The sequence below is a fragment of the Necator americanus genome, chromosome I (assembly GCF_031761385.1).
Source record: "Necator americanus strain Aroian chromosome I, whole genome shotgun sequence".
Taxonomy (NCBI): Eukaryota; Metazoa; Nematoda; class Chromadorea; order Rhabditida; family Ancylostomatidae; genus Necator; species Necator americanus.
This window is the reverse complement of record NC_087371.1, coordinates 9,953,950-9,967,644: the sequence shown is the minus strand read 5'-3', so window position 1 is coordinate 9,967,644 and position 13,695 is coordinate 9,953,950. Positions and strand designations below refer to the sequence as shown.

General features: G+C 39.7%; 3 protein-coding genes across 4 annotated transcripts; all 3 read right to left on the bottom strand.

Moving 5' to 3' along the window:
• Nucleotides 1-1,341: 1,341 nt before the first annotated feature.
• On the bottom strand, nucleotides 1,342-3,019 carry RB195_005029 (uncharacterized protein; the record flags this gene model as incomplete). Its single annotated transcript, XM_064177303.1, has 4 exons — nucleotides 1,342-1,479; nucleotides 1,636-1,905; nucleotides 2,757-2,906; nucleotides 2,969-3,019. 4 exons carry the CDS (start codon nucleotides 3,017-3,019, stop codon nucleotides 1,342-1,344), a joined length of 609 nt encoding a protein of 202 aa, XP_064034428.1.
• A 624-nt stretch (nucleotides 3,020-3,643) lies between these two features.
• Nucleotides 3,644-10,135, bottom strand: RB195_005028 (uncharacterized protein; the record flags this gene model as incomplete). Its single annotated transcript, XM_013437079.2, has 11 exons — nucleotides 3,644-4,414; nucleotides 4,547-4,706; nucleotides 4,784-4,944; nucleotides 5,012-5,219; nucleotides 7,350-7,492; nucleotides 7,904-8,038; nucleotides 8,159-8,323; nucleotides 8,378-8,490; nucleotides 8,700-8,807; nucleotides 9,692-9,967; nucleotides 10,039-10,135. 11 exons carry the CDS (start codon nucleotides 10,133-10,135, stop codon nucleotides 3,644-3,646), a joined length of 2,337 nt encoding a protein of 778 aa, XP_013292533.2.
• Nucleotides 10,136-10,143: 8 nt separating this feature from the next.
• On the bottom strand, nucleotides 10,144-13,673 carry RB195_005027 (uncharacterized protein; the record flags this gene model as incomplete). Of its 2 annotated transcripts, XM_064177302.1 has the most annotated exons (7): nucleotides 10,144-10,147; nucleotides 10,289-10,306; nucleotides 11,381-11,531; nucleotides 11,608-11,797; nucleotides 12,347-12,453; nucleotides 12,630-12,747; nucleotides 13,623-13,673. In XM_064177302.1, 7 exons carry the CDS (start codon nucleotides 13,671-13,673, stop codon nucleotides 10,144-10,146), a joined length of 639 nt encoding a protein of 212 aa, XP_064034427.1. The 2 variants fall into 2 exon arrangements, with proteins under 2 accessions (XP_064034427.1, XP_013292534.2); XM_013437080.2 differs by lacking the exons at nucleotides 10,144-10,147; nucleotides 10,289-10,306 and having other exon boundaries at nucleotides 11,377-11,531.
• Nucleotides 13,674-13,695: the final 22 nt, after the last annotated feature.

Genomic DNA, 13,695 nt, shown 5'->3' with positions numbered 1-13,695 from the left:
TGGATCTATGACATGTAAGCTTAAGTTAACAAGAGAAAAAAGTAAGTTAGAGCTGCAGGAAATAAGGGCGCCACTGGCCCACCCCCACCCCCATGACACTTTACCTATGAACTATCGCTACCTCAAATGCTTTTCTGCTTGTCGAATGGGAAAGCCATCTGTCATTTAAGAAAGATCCTCGTGCTCTATGGACGTTTTTTTCGCACAGAAATACAGGTCGATTAGAGCAGCGTCAATTGCCCTCCCCCACCTACCTTCGTACCTTAAAAAAACTGAATGAAGCAAAAGAATTCACAAGATGAAGGAAATACAAACGTCAATGAAATATACAGAGTCTAGATCTGTGGCCATTCTCTCCATGAAATCATTCTTAACATGGATGGGAGGATGGTCGACACACCCAATCTACTGAGAATCTCATTAAGAAAGAAATTAAGTGGAAAAAGACGAAAAAAGCGGGCTAGTTGGGAACGAACATTCACAAAATCTCAGAAATTTCGCCCATAGTTCAATTTTCGCACCATGTCTGCGACAACACCATCTTTGTCGTATAAGACGGCTAAATGGATTGTTTTGATAAAACGCAGTTTTCACAGGCCAAAGTCAGCCTTAGGAAACTTGTGCCTGGTAGCAGAGATTGATCCTCGATCCTACGTATTTCCTGTGAAGGAAGGATGAGAGATGTATCAATCTCGCAGTAGATCCTTTCACTGTTCAGTATTTTTATTTGAGCGTTGGACTAAATACAATTTGCGCTCTTCAAAACCAAGTAGCAGAGTGGTTCGACCTGTTTGTTACTGTATTTCAATGATTTTAACCTAGGCTTCCTGTGACGCTACAGCTGTTCCCTTCAAGATCTATAACTCTCATTATGAAAATCAAGGATCACTGTAAGGAGGATTACAATCACAAATAAACACCACTGGAGAACAATTTGGTAGTTTTGGGACATGTGTTTGTTTATGTCGGTGCTATACATGACGCTTTAAATCACTCGTACCACTTATCTTGAAAATTTCCCTGAGATTCTGGAAAAGAATTCCTCGGACCTGGACTAACCCCAGAATTTGATTTCAACAATCTTCTAATGATCCTTTAAAAACAGTCAAATTATTGCAATGTTTCCACGGGATTTTCCAATAAATACCATTAAAATACTCAAATAATTCATTGTTGTGTAGCTAAGAACTTCATCGCATTTCTTCACCCTCTAAAATTTGTCTGTGTAATATGGTGATAAAACCATTTATAAACTGTGAATCTGCACATGCAACAACATGTAACAAGAAGAAAGGAAGACGAAAAACAAAGAACATTTCACTGAGTATCAGTTGGTAGCGGCTACATCGTCAGACTCATGATGGCATTCACGATATCGTTGTCTGCGGACCGTAATGCTCTTATCGCCTTGTTGCGGGAGGTGTTCGCCTGCGACATTACGAGCTCGATATCTTTCTCTTCAATACCCGTCGCGTCCTCCTGAAATAAAATAGGAAAAATAGGAATGAACTATCAAGAAACCTTGACCAAAAACTACCCAGAACAAGAGAAAAACGCTGAAGAAAAAACAAAAATAAAACATCCTTCAGATCATAATAAAATAATATAAAGTATTACAACCACTGAGGAAACTACCTCAGTGCCATCGTCCTCATCCTCTTGAACGGTAGCAAGCGGAGCTGGGGTGTCTTCACTGGGTTTAATTCTGTCGATAGCCGTCAGCTGCTGGTGTTGCGAGAGATCCTCGATCTTCGCCTCACCAAACACAATGTAAGTGTCTGAGCCGGGGCTCTTGTACACATCGGGCTTGTTGATGACGAAGAGGATGTTCTTCGATTTGCGAATGCACACACGCGATACGCCTGTCACCGGTTTCAATCCGAGCTTTGAGAACAGCTTGCGTGCCTAAACGAAATATTTTAAAATCACTTTTATTCCTCCTGCTAATGACGCTCGAGAGTGGTTCCTCTAGTATACCTCAGCGCATTGAGACAGGATGTAAAATGCCTAATCAGCGTCCAAATTATTCCCCTACACTTCTATTACATCAAATTGTGATTCAGCTGAGTTTAATGGTAATGACACAGTCTAATAGCAGTAACTACACAACCTCTAAAATGAAATGAAGTTTAAAGGAGGTCCAAGCATACTACAGTAGGATTGTGAGATTCTTGGACAAACTTTGAGCTGATATCCAAACTAAGGCGAAGAAACAAACTTTCTACAATACAGCTTTGAAAAGAATTTCTATATCACTCAACTTATAACGACCGCATTCGTTCGCAGTGTGTTGTCTGTGTTCGAATCTACAGATCAACGTTGCAATGACTACAATCTTAGAATCATCTTTCCTCTTTAATAAATTGGATAAGCTGCGCACCACCCAAAAAACGAGTTCGTTCCTAAATAGGAGAGCACCAAGCAATCCTGTCGATGTAGACATCCTGTCTTCCCACAACAATTTATAGGGCAATGCATCACTAACTGACGTGGTTGGGAAACCGGTGGAAGTTCAGGACATCCCGAACTCTGCGTTTTCCATCGGGATTCCATACTATATGAGTTTCGTGATACATTGCTTTTAAGATTGAACTTGGGAGAAGACGACAACATCAGTAAATTCGTTATGGATGCAGTATGCTTCTAATGATAGAAGTTATCACCCACAAAGTAAAAACCTTCACACTTTTGCTACAGAAACTTGAGAACGTTTGTAATGTATGTAAAAAAATCTAGAAGTGATCTAGTGAACTCACCTTCTTCTCAGAGCGGCTCTGTTTCACTTGCTTATCCATCTGATCGCCGAGCCCTGCAGCTTCTGCCACCTTTTTCTGTTCTTCCGTTAATTCGCCGTCGAGTCCTGGGGCGTCATCGTCGGAGTCATCAGATCCGTCCTCGACAACCACCTAAGTCGATGAAGTTGAAAGTCAAAAACAATGTGATCTTCATCAACGAAAACACTCCGGACCTTCTCCATCTCTTCCTTTTTGGCTGTCTCTACTTCTGCTTTGGCGACCATCTTGATAATATGTCAACCCACTGAAGTATGCCAACATAAAGAACACATGCAGTGAAAAACTGTTGATCAAACGCGAAACAGCGGCAAAATTCATGGGAACCATCAAGCACGCAATGTATTTCGTTACAAAACACTTGATTTGGTTAAACTATGAGAATTCCATCTTCATAACTGAGCAACATTATAAGTGAACCTCATAAGATCATGAGATATCTGCTAGAAGAAATGCTGAAATTCTAAGTTAAAAAAAAGAAGAATAGCACGGACTATAAATCCGACTAGTGAAAAACACAAAAAACGGCTAGGAATGTTCTTTATTGTCTATACACATGAAAAGATTATTAGTTATTTCTCTGTGATGACCAGTGACAGAGAGAGCAAGTGAAAAACCTTGTGTACAAAACTGACTATCATGAGGAACTCTTCAAAATACATACTGACCTCGAGTGTTAAGTAGAGAAATAATAAAAACGAAGATGATGAATACTACGAAGACCTCTCACAACCGAGTACGTAGGAATTTTTTTTTAGATTTATGACAGAAAATATAAGAAGCTATATGCACAACTACAAGTCTAAACAAGCTGAATTATCACAGACAAGTCGATAAATCACAATATCACATTATTCGTTCCCGAAACCCTCGGTCATTTCGATTGCCATATTAAGTTTTTCGGATAACTGCTCATAACTTCTGTACGGTGGTAAATCGAGTCGGTTGAAGCAGGTATGTGACCGTGGAAGCCAGTTTTCTTTGCCAACCCGTTCTATACAGAACAATTGTGGTCCAGTACTACCCATCAGTTCCGAGAATCCACCCACAGGGACACGACATGTGCCGGTGACAAATTGTAATAATCTGGCACGCTTCTCCTGATCTAGGTTTCGAACCCATTGCCAGAACCACACAACTTGCTTGCTTTGCGGTGCGTAATGTCGATACACGGTGTTTCTTTGCCAGTCGTCTACATCAACGTCCTGCATCCCACATAACAGCAACTCCAGTTCTCTTTCATCAAAGTACTGCAACCATTCGAGTGGGAATACAGAATTGAAACCAGTGAAGAATGCTTTCGTTTGCTGTTCCACACCCCTATTGAAACGCCACTCTACGAGAAGAGAAATGTACTCCAGTTTATTCGCCTCTGTCACTGCAATGTCTGTCCCACCAGGCTTCAGCTCATGGGTTTTAAGCTCTCCGAGTAACTCGTAATCAGCGACAAAATATAGTTCCATCTGACATTCGTCAATATTGTTGTCTTTGATCCACATAAGCGAATTGTAAAACTCTGTGTCGACTTGTTCGATGTCTTTTAGAGCGATCTTTTTGCTGAGCATCTTTTTGTAGAAAGGCATGGTAAACCCAGAGTAGATAAATTTTCCATGGAAAAGAGCCTGAAAACCTCACATCTGATGATGATCAACTGATTAAAAAAATAGCTGTAATCAGTTAAATATGTCCAATAGGAAAGATGAATATTGCTAACGTTCAAAACTTAGATTGAATTGAAGAATTTTTGAACTAACCATAGCTATAAACCTTCCGATGTACTCGAAGTACTTGAGGTGATCAGGATTAACGAACGAAGCTGGATTTATTTGAAGACTATAATTACTGTTACCCGCATACATGAACAGGCAGTACATCGGATTTAGTACCTCATGTGAAAGCAGGAAAAACCATTCCCTGTGAATGTAAATGAATCCTCGCTTTAATAATCGAATTTCAGTACTTCTCTAACAATTGCAATAAGTAAAAATCACCTAGCAACTCCTCCATAATCGAGACCTTCTTCTCCACGGAACTGTATATACAATCTGCGGCGCAGATCAACCGCGTTCTTCCGCATAATTTCTTGGAACGAGTCTTCAAACACATTTGTACGGGACACTGTTATCTTCACATGGTTGGGAACACTATTCGACTGCAAAAACGCAATATAACGTCTGCGGCATTTTTATGTGGAATTTTCTGCGCAAAACAAAACATACCAAACACAGATAGCGGAACTGCGCTATTTTCCATCGGAAAGTTCTCTCGTAAGACATCGACACGCCAAACACTCCCATCGGTCCTACTGGTTTTCCAGTACGAGGATCATTATAAGTGGTTGTCTTCGTCGAATGATCTATGAAGAATGGAACTCCTTGTTCAGTGAAGCGCATTTCCCAGCCATCAGGAAGTGGCTGGTCCGAAACTCTGAAAGACGAGAAAAACATTAGTGATTACATCATGAAATCGGAACAAAACTCTGAAATAAACGCAAAAATTTGCAATATTTAGAATTTGCTGAGTTCTAACATACAGGTAAACACAACAATAACAGCATTGTACTTTTATACTGCTCGAGAGTATGCTTCGTCTATTACAGAGCTACATTCGGCACTTTGAAGAAAGAAAAATCCTCTTTCAAACAGTTCGCTCTTTAGGCCACAAACATCTCTCACCAACGAATCATTCACAAATCAATACGGAAAAAACCCTGATTTTTGTAACATGGACATGCCTCTCACAAGTAAAATGGTGGGCTCCACGTAAGTGGATAAAAAATGAGTTAATTTGAGACAAACATCCAGGCTCTGTTCTCCACGTTCGCCATTCAGCCTCCTTATGATAATGTTTTACTTGAGCAAACTATCCAATTTTATTTAAACTCTGCGGCTGACTAGGGATGAAATTAATTGCTATGTATATTATGCTTATATTATGTATTATTTTACTTATATTATTTATATTATGCTTGTTACGTTACGAATGTATAAGCGGTAATTGTTTCTTTTCAAGTGTTTTCACCACAAAGACTGATACTAACATTTTCCTTTGTGGATTTACTTTTAATGTTCTAGACATGCAGCTCACATACAAGCTCCTCACAATTTTCACTAGCACTAAAAACTAAGTGAGCTGAAAAGAAAGTCTGAAAGGTGCGGAGTTTTTCAGTGCCGTAAACTTATCTAGGATGATGCATATGAAGTAGAAAGTAGATTGCGGAGAGAAAGAGAAGTGTTGTCGAAAAAGAGCAGAACACTTCAGCACAATATGAACTCAAGATCAAATGGTAACATCTTCCGCCATTCCTAATACAGAGTCTGCGAAAGATTATTGGATAAAAACGAATAATATATAAAATGAATGTTAGAAGTAACCCATAAACGTTCCTACTGGGACGTTAGGAAAACATTTCAGTAAGACATCACGTACGGCAGTGAAAATACATGCAATTCGCCGAGTTTTTCATTGAAAAAAAAATCGAAACAAAAATTTGAGTGAAATGGCATTCAGGGACACGGAAGCAAACACACTCAGAATATGAAGCTAAATAATGTCATAGTTCTCCCCGTGAAATCCACCAGTCATAATCGTTGCTCTTGTAAAAATGAGAATACAACTTATGATTAACAGAGTTCCTGACGTTTTTTGTCCGTAGGTAACTTGAACTAATCTTCCAAACTAAAAATGAACCCAGAAATTCAGGGTTACTACATGCGAACGATAACTACTGCAAGATCTCAGCAAAACAATCCGAAGCAGTTAATCTCAAATAGTCAAAATCTGCTCCTCAAACACCGAGCAGAGCGCAAGTACACCTTAACGAAGCTACAATTAATCCACACTTTAGAAAAGAAAAAGAACTGCTGTCCGGATTTAGTTGGAACAACAGGGACACACTGGGCGTATAAATCTATTCATAATATATATTCATAATGCACGATTCTGACAAAGCTATCTTCTTCGAAATGAATGCTTATTCATGAAGATGAAAGACCAAAATTATTCGGTGTATTTTACTAACAGCGACGAGCTGCTGACTACGCGTGGATTTAAGCGAAAAAGTGACTCCATGACGAAAATCATTGCGAATCTATCAGCTCGCCATTTCTCGGAAACTGTATAAACATGCTACTCACTGGCGAGCAAAACAGCACTCCCATCTCAAAATGATTTCCTTTCTAGAAAAGAAGTAAGAAAAAGAAGATATAAAATAGATAACAATGGAAACATTTCATTAAATTAGAATTTCCGAGAGTCACATACCATTCTACATATTGATTTGCGACTAGTTAGAAATCCTTATGCACAATTCCTTATTAATCACACTCGCTCAGATCCACTACCAGAAAAGAGCGCAACAAAAGATGGTCGAAAAAGAATATATACAGTAAAACAAACCCTTTCCATTGTTTATTTCTCATAGATATATATTATTTTCTTCCTAAAACACAACATAACACCACCTACGCTGGAAAAAGGGTGGCAAATAATCATAATCTTCATGTGATTTTAGTCAGACGACTGCCAATTGACCTCATAAAGTGACTGTTAGCATACCCCTGAGTTCTTGGGTCCTCCCACTGCGTTGTTCGATTCACATGGTTGACGAAGTATACCCTTCTTGTCTTCGGATCTTCACGCTTCTCCCAACCATCTGGTAATGGTCCCAGTGGGTCATCACTAGCCGTCATTGAGTTCGCCTGGAAATCGGCATGTTCATTTCACGCCTCAAAATTCTAGGAAACTTGGTTAACCGTGTATTGAAATAATCATTTGAAAATGGGAAACACTGAATCAGAAAGAACCAGCGGTCGCATCTTTTTGTGCAGGTATCTTACATTACTGACGAGCAAAATGACAGGACCAAGTAAACGGCGCAAATAGCACACTTAGTCACCTGCTTTTCTTCTAGTAGATATCCATCCAACTTCAAAAAGGTAACTAAGGTGCACTTGACAGTTAAACACATAACGGGCACGTTATGCCACGAAAGACTACTCAACCATCAATTATTATGATATGAGCCATTTGGCAGCGCGATACTTCATACTTTGTTCTAGTCTCGACCTTTTTAATATCGACAAAAACTAAAAAGTCGCATATATACATACTTGCAGCAGAAATCTCTGCTCCCACTGATGCATTGCCTGATCTCTTCCTGATTGCCATTGTTCATGGGCTTCGAGCATATCCGCCGTCGGTCTTTGCCATGTAGTTGTGCGAGTATTGTGGTCAACATAGTACACCTAAAAGGAACACATAATTTCGTATGAATGTTAAAACATGAGCATCAAAACTGTTGTGGTGCAAATACGGATCCTAATTGCTGTCGTAGACCGTCCTTGTTCAATTGACAAACAACTGACTCTTCCACGCGGATCTCTCCTCATTTCCCATCCAGATGGTAGAGGTTGTGTGGATGGTCTTTCCCATGTAGTACTCTTCGTTGTATGATCCACGTAGTATTTGCGACCATACTGATCATATCGCATTTCCCAACCATCGGGAAGGCGTTGGTCCTCAGCTGATGGCTAGAAGAACAGAAATCAATCACAGCAATAAAAAAGAAGTAGAGAAAAACTAACCTGTTGTTGTTGTTGTTGTGCTAGAGTGTCACGATTTTTCACCGATGTACGCCTTGCCATCACACCAGACGAAGTCGAAGCTTCCCCGTCCTCAGCTATGCGTCCATTGGCACCTTAAACAACCGATAACGCAACTGTGCTAGCTGCAATCAATAGCGCAGAACTTCACAATGCAAACGATGATTCACATATTGTAAGAATGCTGACGCTGAGTTCCAATCGATGACTTTCTATCGAAAAAATGTTAACGAAATGTCGTGAAAAGCCTCACTCCTCAGTTAGAAAACCACGTGAGTAGGTGACAAGATAAAAATGAACTCACCCGCGCTTCTCCTGCTCTTGTCCAAGTTACCCGAGAATGCCACTTTGAGTGTTCCTATCTTATTATTATCTTTTCCATTCAGTTGGACAGATATGGCAGTCGGATTAACTGAAACATTGGATTAGAACGTAGATTATAGGATTTTTTCAGCTCAATCTAATGCGGAGAATCACATGAATTAGAGGTGAGAACTCATAAAACGGGATTACAGCAGCAGGTTTAAGTCGTCAATACCCCTCCACTACATAAACTACAAACTACAAAGAAGAAATCTAATAAAATGAAGGAGCAGATGTTAACGCGACAGAATGCAGTGTTTACAGAAGAAACATGACAACTACAACCGATGTCGCTGCCTATAAACTATGCGCAAAAACTATGTGAACAGTAGGTGTCTGTGTGAGAAATAAAGATTTTTAATTAACTCAAAATTGTCGCTGAAACGTTTCTTGCGGCAGTGCGAAAATTTTGAAATAATCTATAACAATAGCATTTTAGGTGCAAAAAACACATTTCTACGAAGGAGAACTAGTTAACACTACTGTTCAATCTTTGAGAGTAAATGTGAAACCTGTTTTGGTTAAGGTACGAACATTATGGGATGAGAAGAACGAAAGTATCCCAGCAAATATTCTCTCGACATTAAAAAAATATCTGAGTTTTTTTGAAAATGACAATACTACAGGGCAATATATGGCATCTTTGCTGAGCCGATGTTGTCCTCGGAACATCATCGGAAACATGAAAAGCATAATTTGCCAAATTATGTTTGGGATAGTTCCACGCATAGTAGGCACGTTTTAATTTCAGATAGTTTGCAGCAGCTTGGTAGTCGTAAACTATCTGGAATTATTAGTCAACTACTACTTCGTTCACTACTAGGTAAAAGTACTAAAAAAATTTATCCGTATTCCCGTAAGAGTTAGTTGCTTACAACATATTCGAATCATCTTTCGTGTATGCAAGATGAATATAACTGTGAAACTACTTACATTCTCCACTATCCAATTTTGGTATAGAAGCGATTTTCATCTGAGCCTGAGCAATCAACGGGTCATCGAAAAGCTTTGCTCGACTATATACACGGAAAAGGAGCACAGAGGAGTCGGTCACCGGCAGTGATAAAGATTCGTCCCACTCAGGACTATTAGTCTTCTTCTTTACGGACGTCTTTTTGCTGGATTGCGACCCTTCGACACTGACTTCCACATAGGAATCGGCTGGTTTACTTAGAAATCCACCGCTAGAACTGAGCTTTGCAGAAAGAACTGAAAACTTATAGGTGACTAAAAAAATCAAGTGATATAAAAAAAAACAACATTCAAGTATGATCCCTCACCTTTGACGGATATTTTAACCTGTTTCGGCACACCGTTCTGGACGGGTTGGTTCGTGTTTGAGCTACTTGGCTGCGACTGCGATTCATTTCTAGCCATAAAACTTACTAACTGAAAAGAAACAAATGGAATTCACAGAGAAAATTGCATGCAAAGATGTCATGCCAACACGCGAGAAAACTGCTAAAACGTGTGGGAGAGAACTGTCACGAACGCAGAAACCTCCGAACGAGTAACAGCCACAAAGCTCACTTTTCATTCCTCCTTTTCCTTTATATCATATAAATTTCAGAACCGGAAACGAACAAGCAGAAGCTAACAAAATAGAGAAAATCCATAACCTGATGTGAATGACGAAGAACGTTCCGTGGTCATTCTTATTGGAAACTAACATGCACATCTAAATTCAAAAACCGCTCTTGGCGCCAACTATCGTAACCGGGTGTCGAGGTCGCGCGGTTGTTGGGGACGGCCGATGTGACGGGCGTATTTGACCGTATGGTGTGGTGTTTCTAAGGATTTCTAGCGATTTTGTTAGGCATGCGGTCGGATCAAACCACTTGAAGTCTGTTTGCAGTTGGGGGTGCGCTTGAAGGGCACGGGAGACCCCTACTCACGCCTACAGCACTATTGGAGCTAGTGAGGATCCTGTCCCGAAGTGCCCATGCAACCGCATCAGTCCTCCCGTTATTTTTATGTGACCATAGTTTGAGAATTACGATGGTGCATGGAATTAGATGTGTTGTTAGTGATATCCTAGCAAGATTTGGTGGAATTCATAGGCTAACTCTTGCAGTACTTCGAGAAAATTGTTCAAAACAGGTCCCACAGAGTAAATCCTAACCTCTTTTAGTGGTCATGGATATGAGCGACTTTTGTCCGAAGTTCTTTTTAGAAGATACGAACCGAAAAACTCTGATATCTGAACCAGAAAGCCTCGAACGCATAGTAGCTACGAAAAAGACGCGCTCTTACAGGTGCGAGCTCACTGTCAATATGACCATGGGTCTCTGAAGCAAGACCTCTGTACTTCTATATGCGTTTAAGAACGTACCTGTATGTATGTACGGCTAACGACTACTACTAAAGTATTACAGTTACTTTCCACGGGATTCTAATCCTTCTCATTTAATGAGTATTATAGTTGCTGGTGCGCACTATTTAAAATAAGAATTCATCAGAAAAAGATAAAATAAGAACTTCCTTTAAAATAAGAACACGTTCAGATGATGTACGAATTCTATGTCCTGAAATTGAAGGTGTTTGTGTGAAACAAAAAAAAACATTAGAGTCAAAAGTCCGATTTATTGATATATACACTTGTAGAAATTGCGATATATTCACTCGTAGCGACGTTTCCGTCCTTTCGCTCGCTGTGCTCGGAAATAGTCGTGCAACTGGTCTCGATTCTTCGCGCTTTCCTCAAACAACTTCTTTTCTAGATTGTCCATTTTCTTAAGTGCTTCGTTGCCATGACTTGCTCTTACAACGATACCTATAGAAGCAAGTTAGGTTTCCTGTAATATAAAAAGTGGAAAGCACATGTAATCACAAACATACTCTATAATCACCTCCAATCCGTTGTATAATGGTCTTCAGTAGGCATTCCGCTAAGGCCACACTTACTGTTCCACCCAGTGAATTGCACAAATGCATGCCCATCTCATAATAGTATGGTTGTAGTGCATCAAGATCGGCATGCGCCGCGTTTGCCAGCAGAACATTCCGCACATTTGAGTTGTAAGCCATCGGAAGCGCCAGCTAAAATCATAGATACAGCCAAGGCCTATGCTGCTTAACGCTTTGCAATACAAACATTTTTAGCAATATATCATCATGACGTGAACTCAGCTCTAATGATATAGCATTATTTTATCAATCTTCCAGAGATTTCAATATTAGCTGCCGACCACTTTTGCCTGCTTACATTTGTATAGTTAATATATTTATAGTAACATAAATAGGTTAACAACGATGAGCACAAGACGTGAAGAGACAGACTGTTTCTTTCTTCTTGTTTTTTCTTTTTGTCATGAAAGACACTCTCAGCACTACTATGCACATTGAAATTATTCCATCGTTTACCAATTAAATGGTGATGTACCGGACTCTCTTCTCTTACCCACACCTATTCCTTACGCTATGACCTCCTTAACATCTCTTTTTTCAAAGCGCAATTTTAACCAGTTTTGAAATAGGCGATTGAATCATGTCTCACCCTACATTGGGATATACGACTTCACAAGTAAAAAAAGTTGTATTCGAAGAGAATAGTAGAGATTGCCACCAATTACCAAGACTAAAACCTACAGAACAAAACCGTTCCACCGCTCGTACGAACCAGAATGGCGTCAAGACTTTGTATCCCTTCTCATCCGTGAAGTGTGGAGCATTTGTACCAAGCATTTCGTAAACGTCTGAACTACAAAAATCACACATAATCTGAACACTTACTCCTGTAATATAAATGTCATTACACAAATGAACGTTCGCTGTACTCTTAGGAGCAATGAACTTGAAAAGTAAACAATGATTGTATGACTGACCCCACTGGCAGCGTTATATATGAACAACAAGACCGCAGATCGCTCACCTCTTGGAGTCCCGCTGCTATAACTACAGGCTACTCTAGCTGATCTCGATAGTAAAGAGTCAATATCATAGAAATCGGAAGCAACTTCTACTTCGTTCGCACCCATTACTGGAATGCCCTGTTCGAAACAAAATAAATTAAAACCTCAGTGCGGTATTTCAACCGAAGTAAATATGAATATCAATGAAAACATTAAGAAAAAGTGCCAAATAAATTGAATGTTATTGTCTGACATTGTTTGACAGCAAAAGAACCACAGAAGGAGTGACAAATTGAACAATCTATAAGCATCCTTTTTGGGAAATATTAGAAAAAGGTGCTGGCATGGCGTGAAAATTGTTGTCTAATAATAGAAGACATTGTCCACGCACACAACTAGGATTGTGACATGTTGAAATAATAAATGCAAAACTAATTAGTAAATGGGTACATATCTCCATTCCTTATCAACGATGAACACAACGCTGACCATTGCTAAGCACAACCTCAAAGGCAGTGGCTGAATGTTAGCATAAACTAACTAAACATAAGCATAAGCTTCGCCACCAACTTGTGAAAATAACCGTTAGAAATCTACGGAATACTTCTATACTACACTCCAGACGGGGACCAAAGACACGCAAGGTTGCAAAGGAATAGGTCCTTCCTGGTTTTTCCTTATCTTCATTAGAACAAACCAAGTGCGCAAATACTGAAAACTTAGCGATATATATTTAATGGTAACTGTTTGAAAGATCTGGCAGAAAGGAAAAGAACATTCGCGGCAGTTGATTCAAATTCAGCATTAGGGCAGTGAAGTTGTGATGGAGCGAGGTATTGCTCAACAGTGTATACATGGCTAAAGAGTGGAACTAGCATTCAGTTGTTAGAATGGTCGGGTTCTTACTCCCAGTCTTCCAGTGGTAGACATATTAACCTGAGTTCGAGTTCAGACTGGATACAATTATAGATCATAAGTCCCTACAATATCCTGCGAGCGGTGAGAAGTCATACCTTGGCATTTTTTAGTATCACTGTCTTGCTATGAATGGTCTTAACACGCATGGAGAGAGACCATTTTCAACCA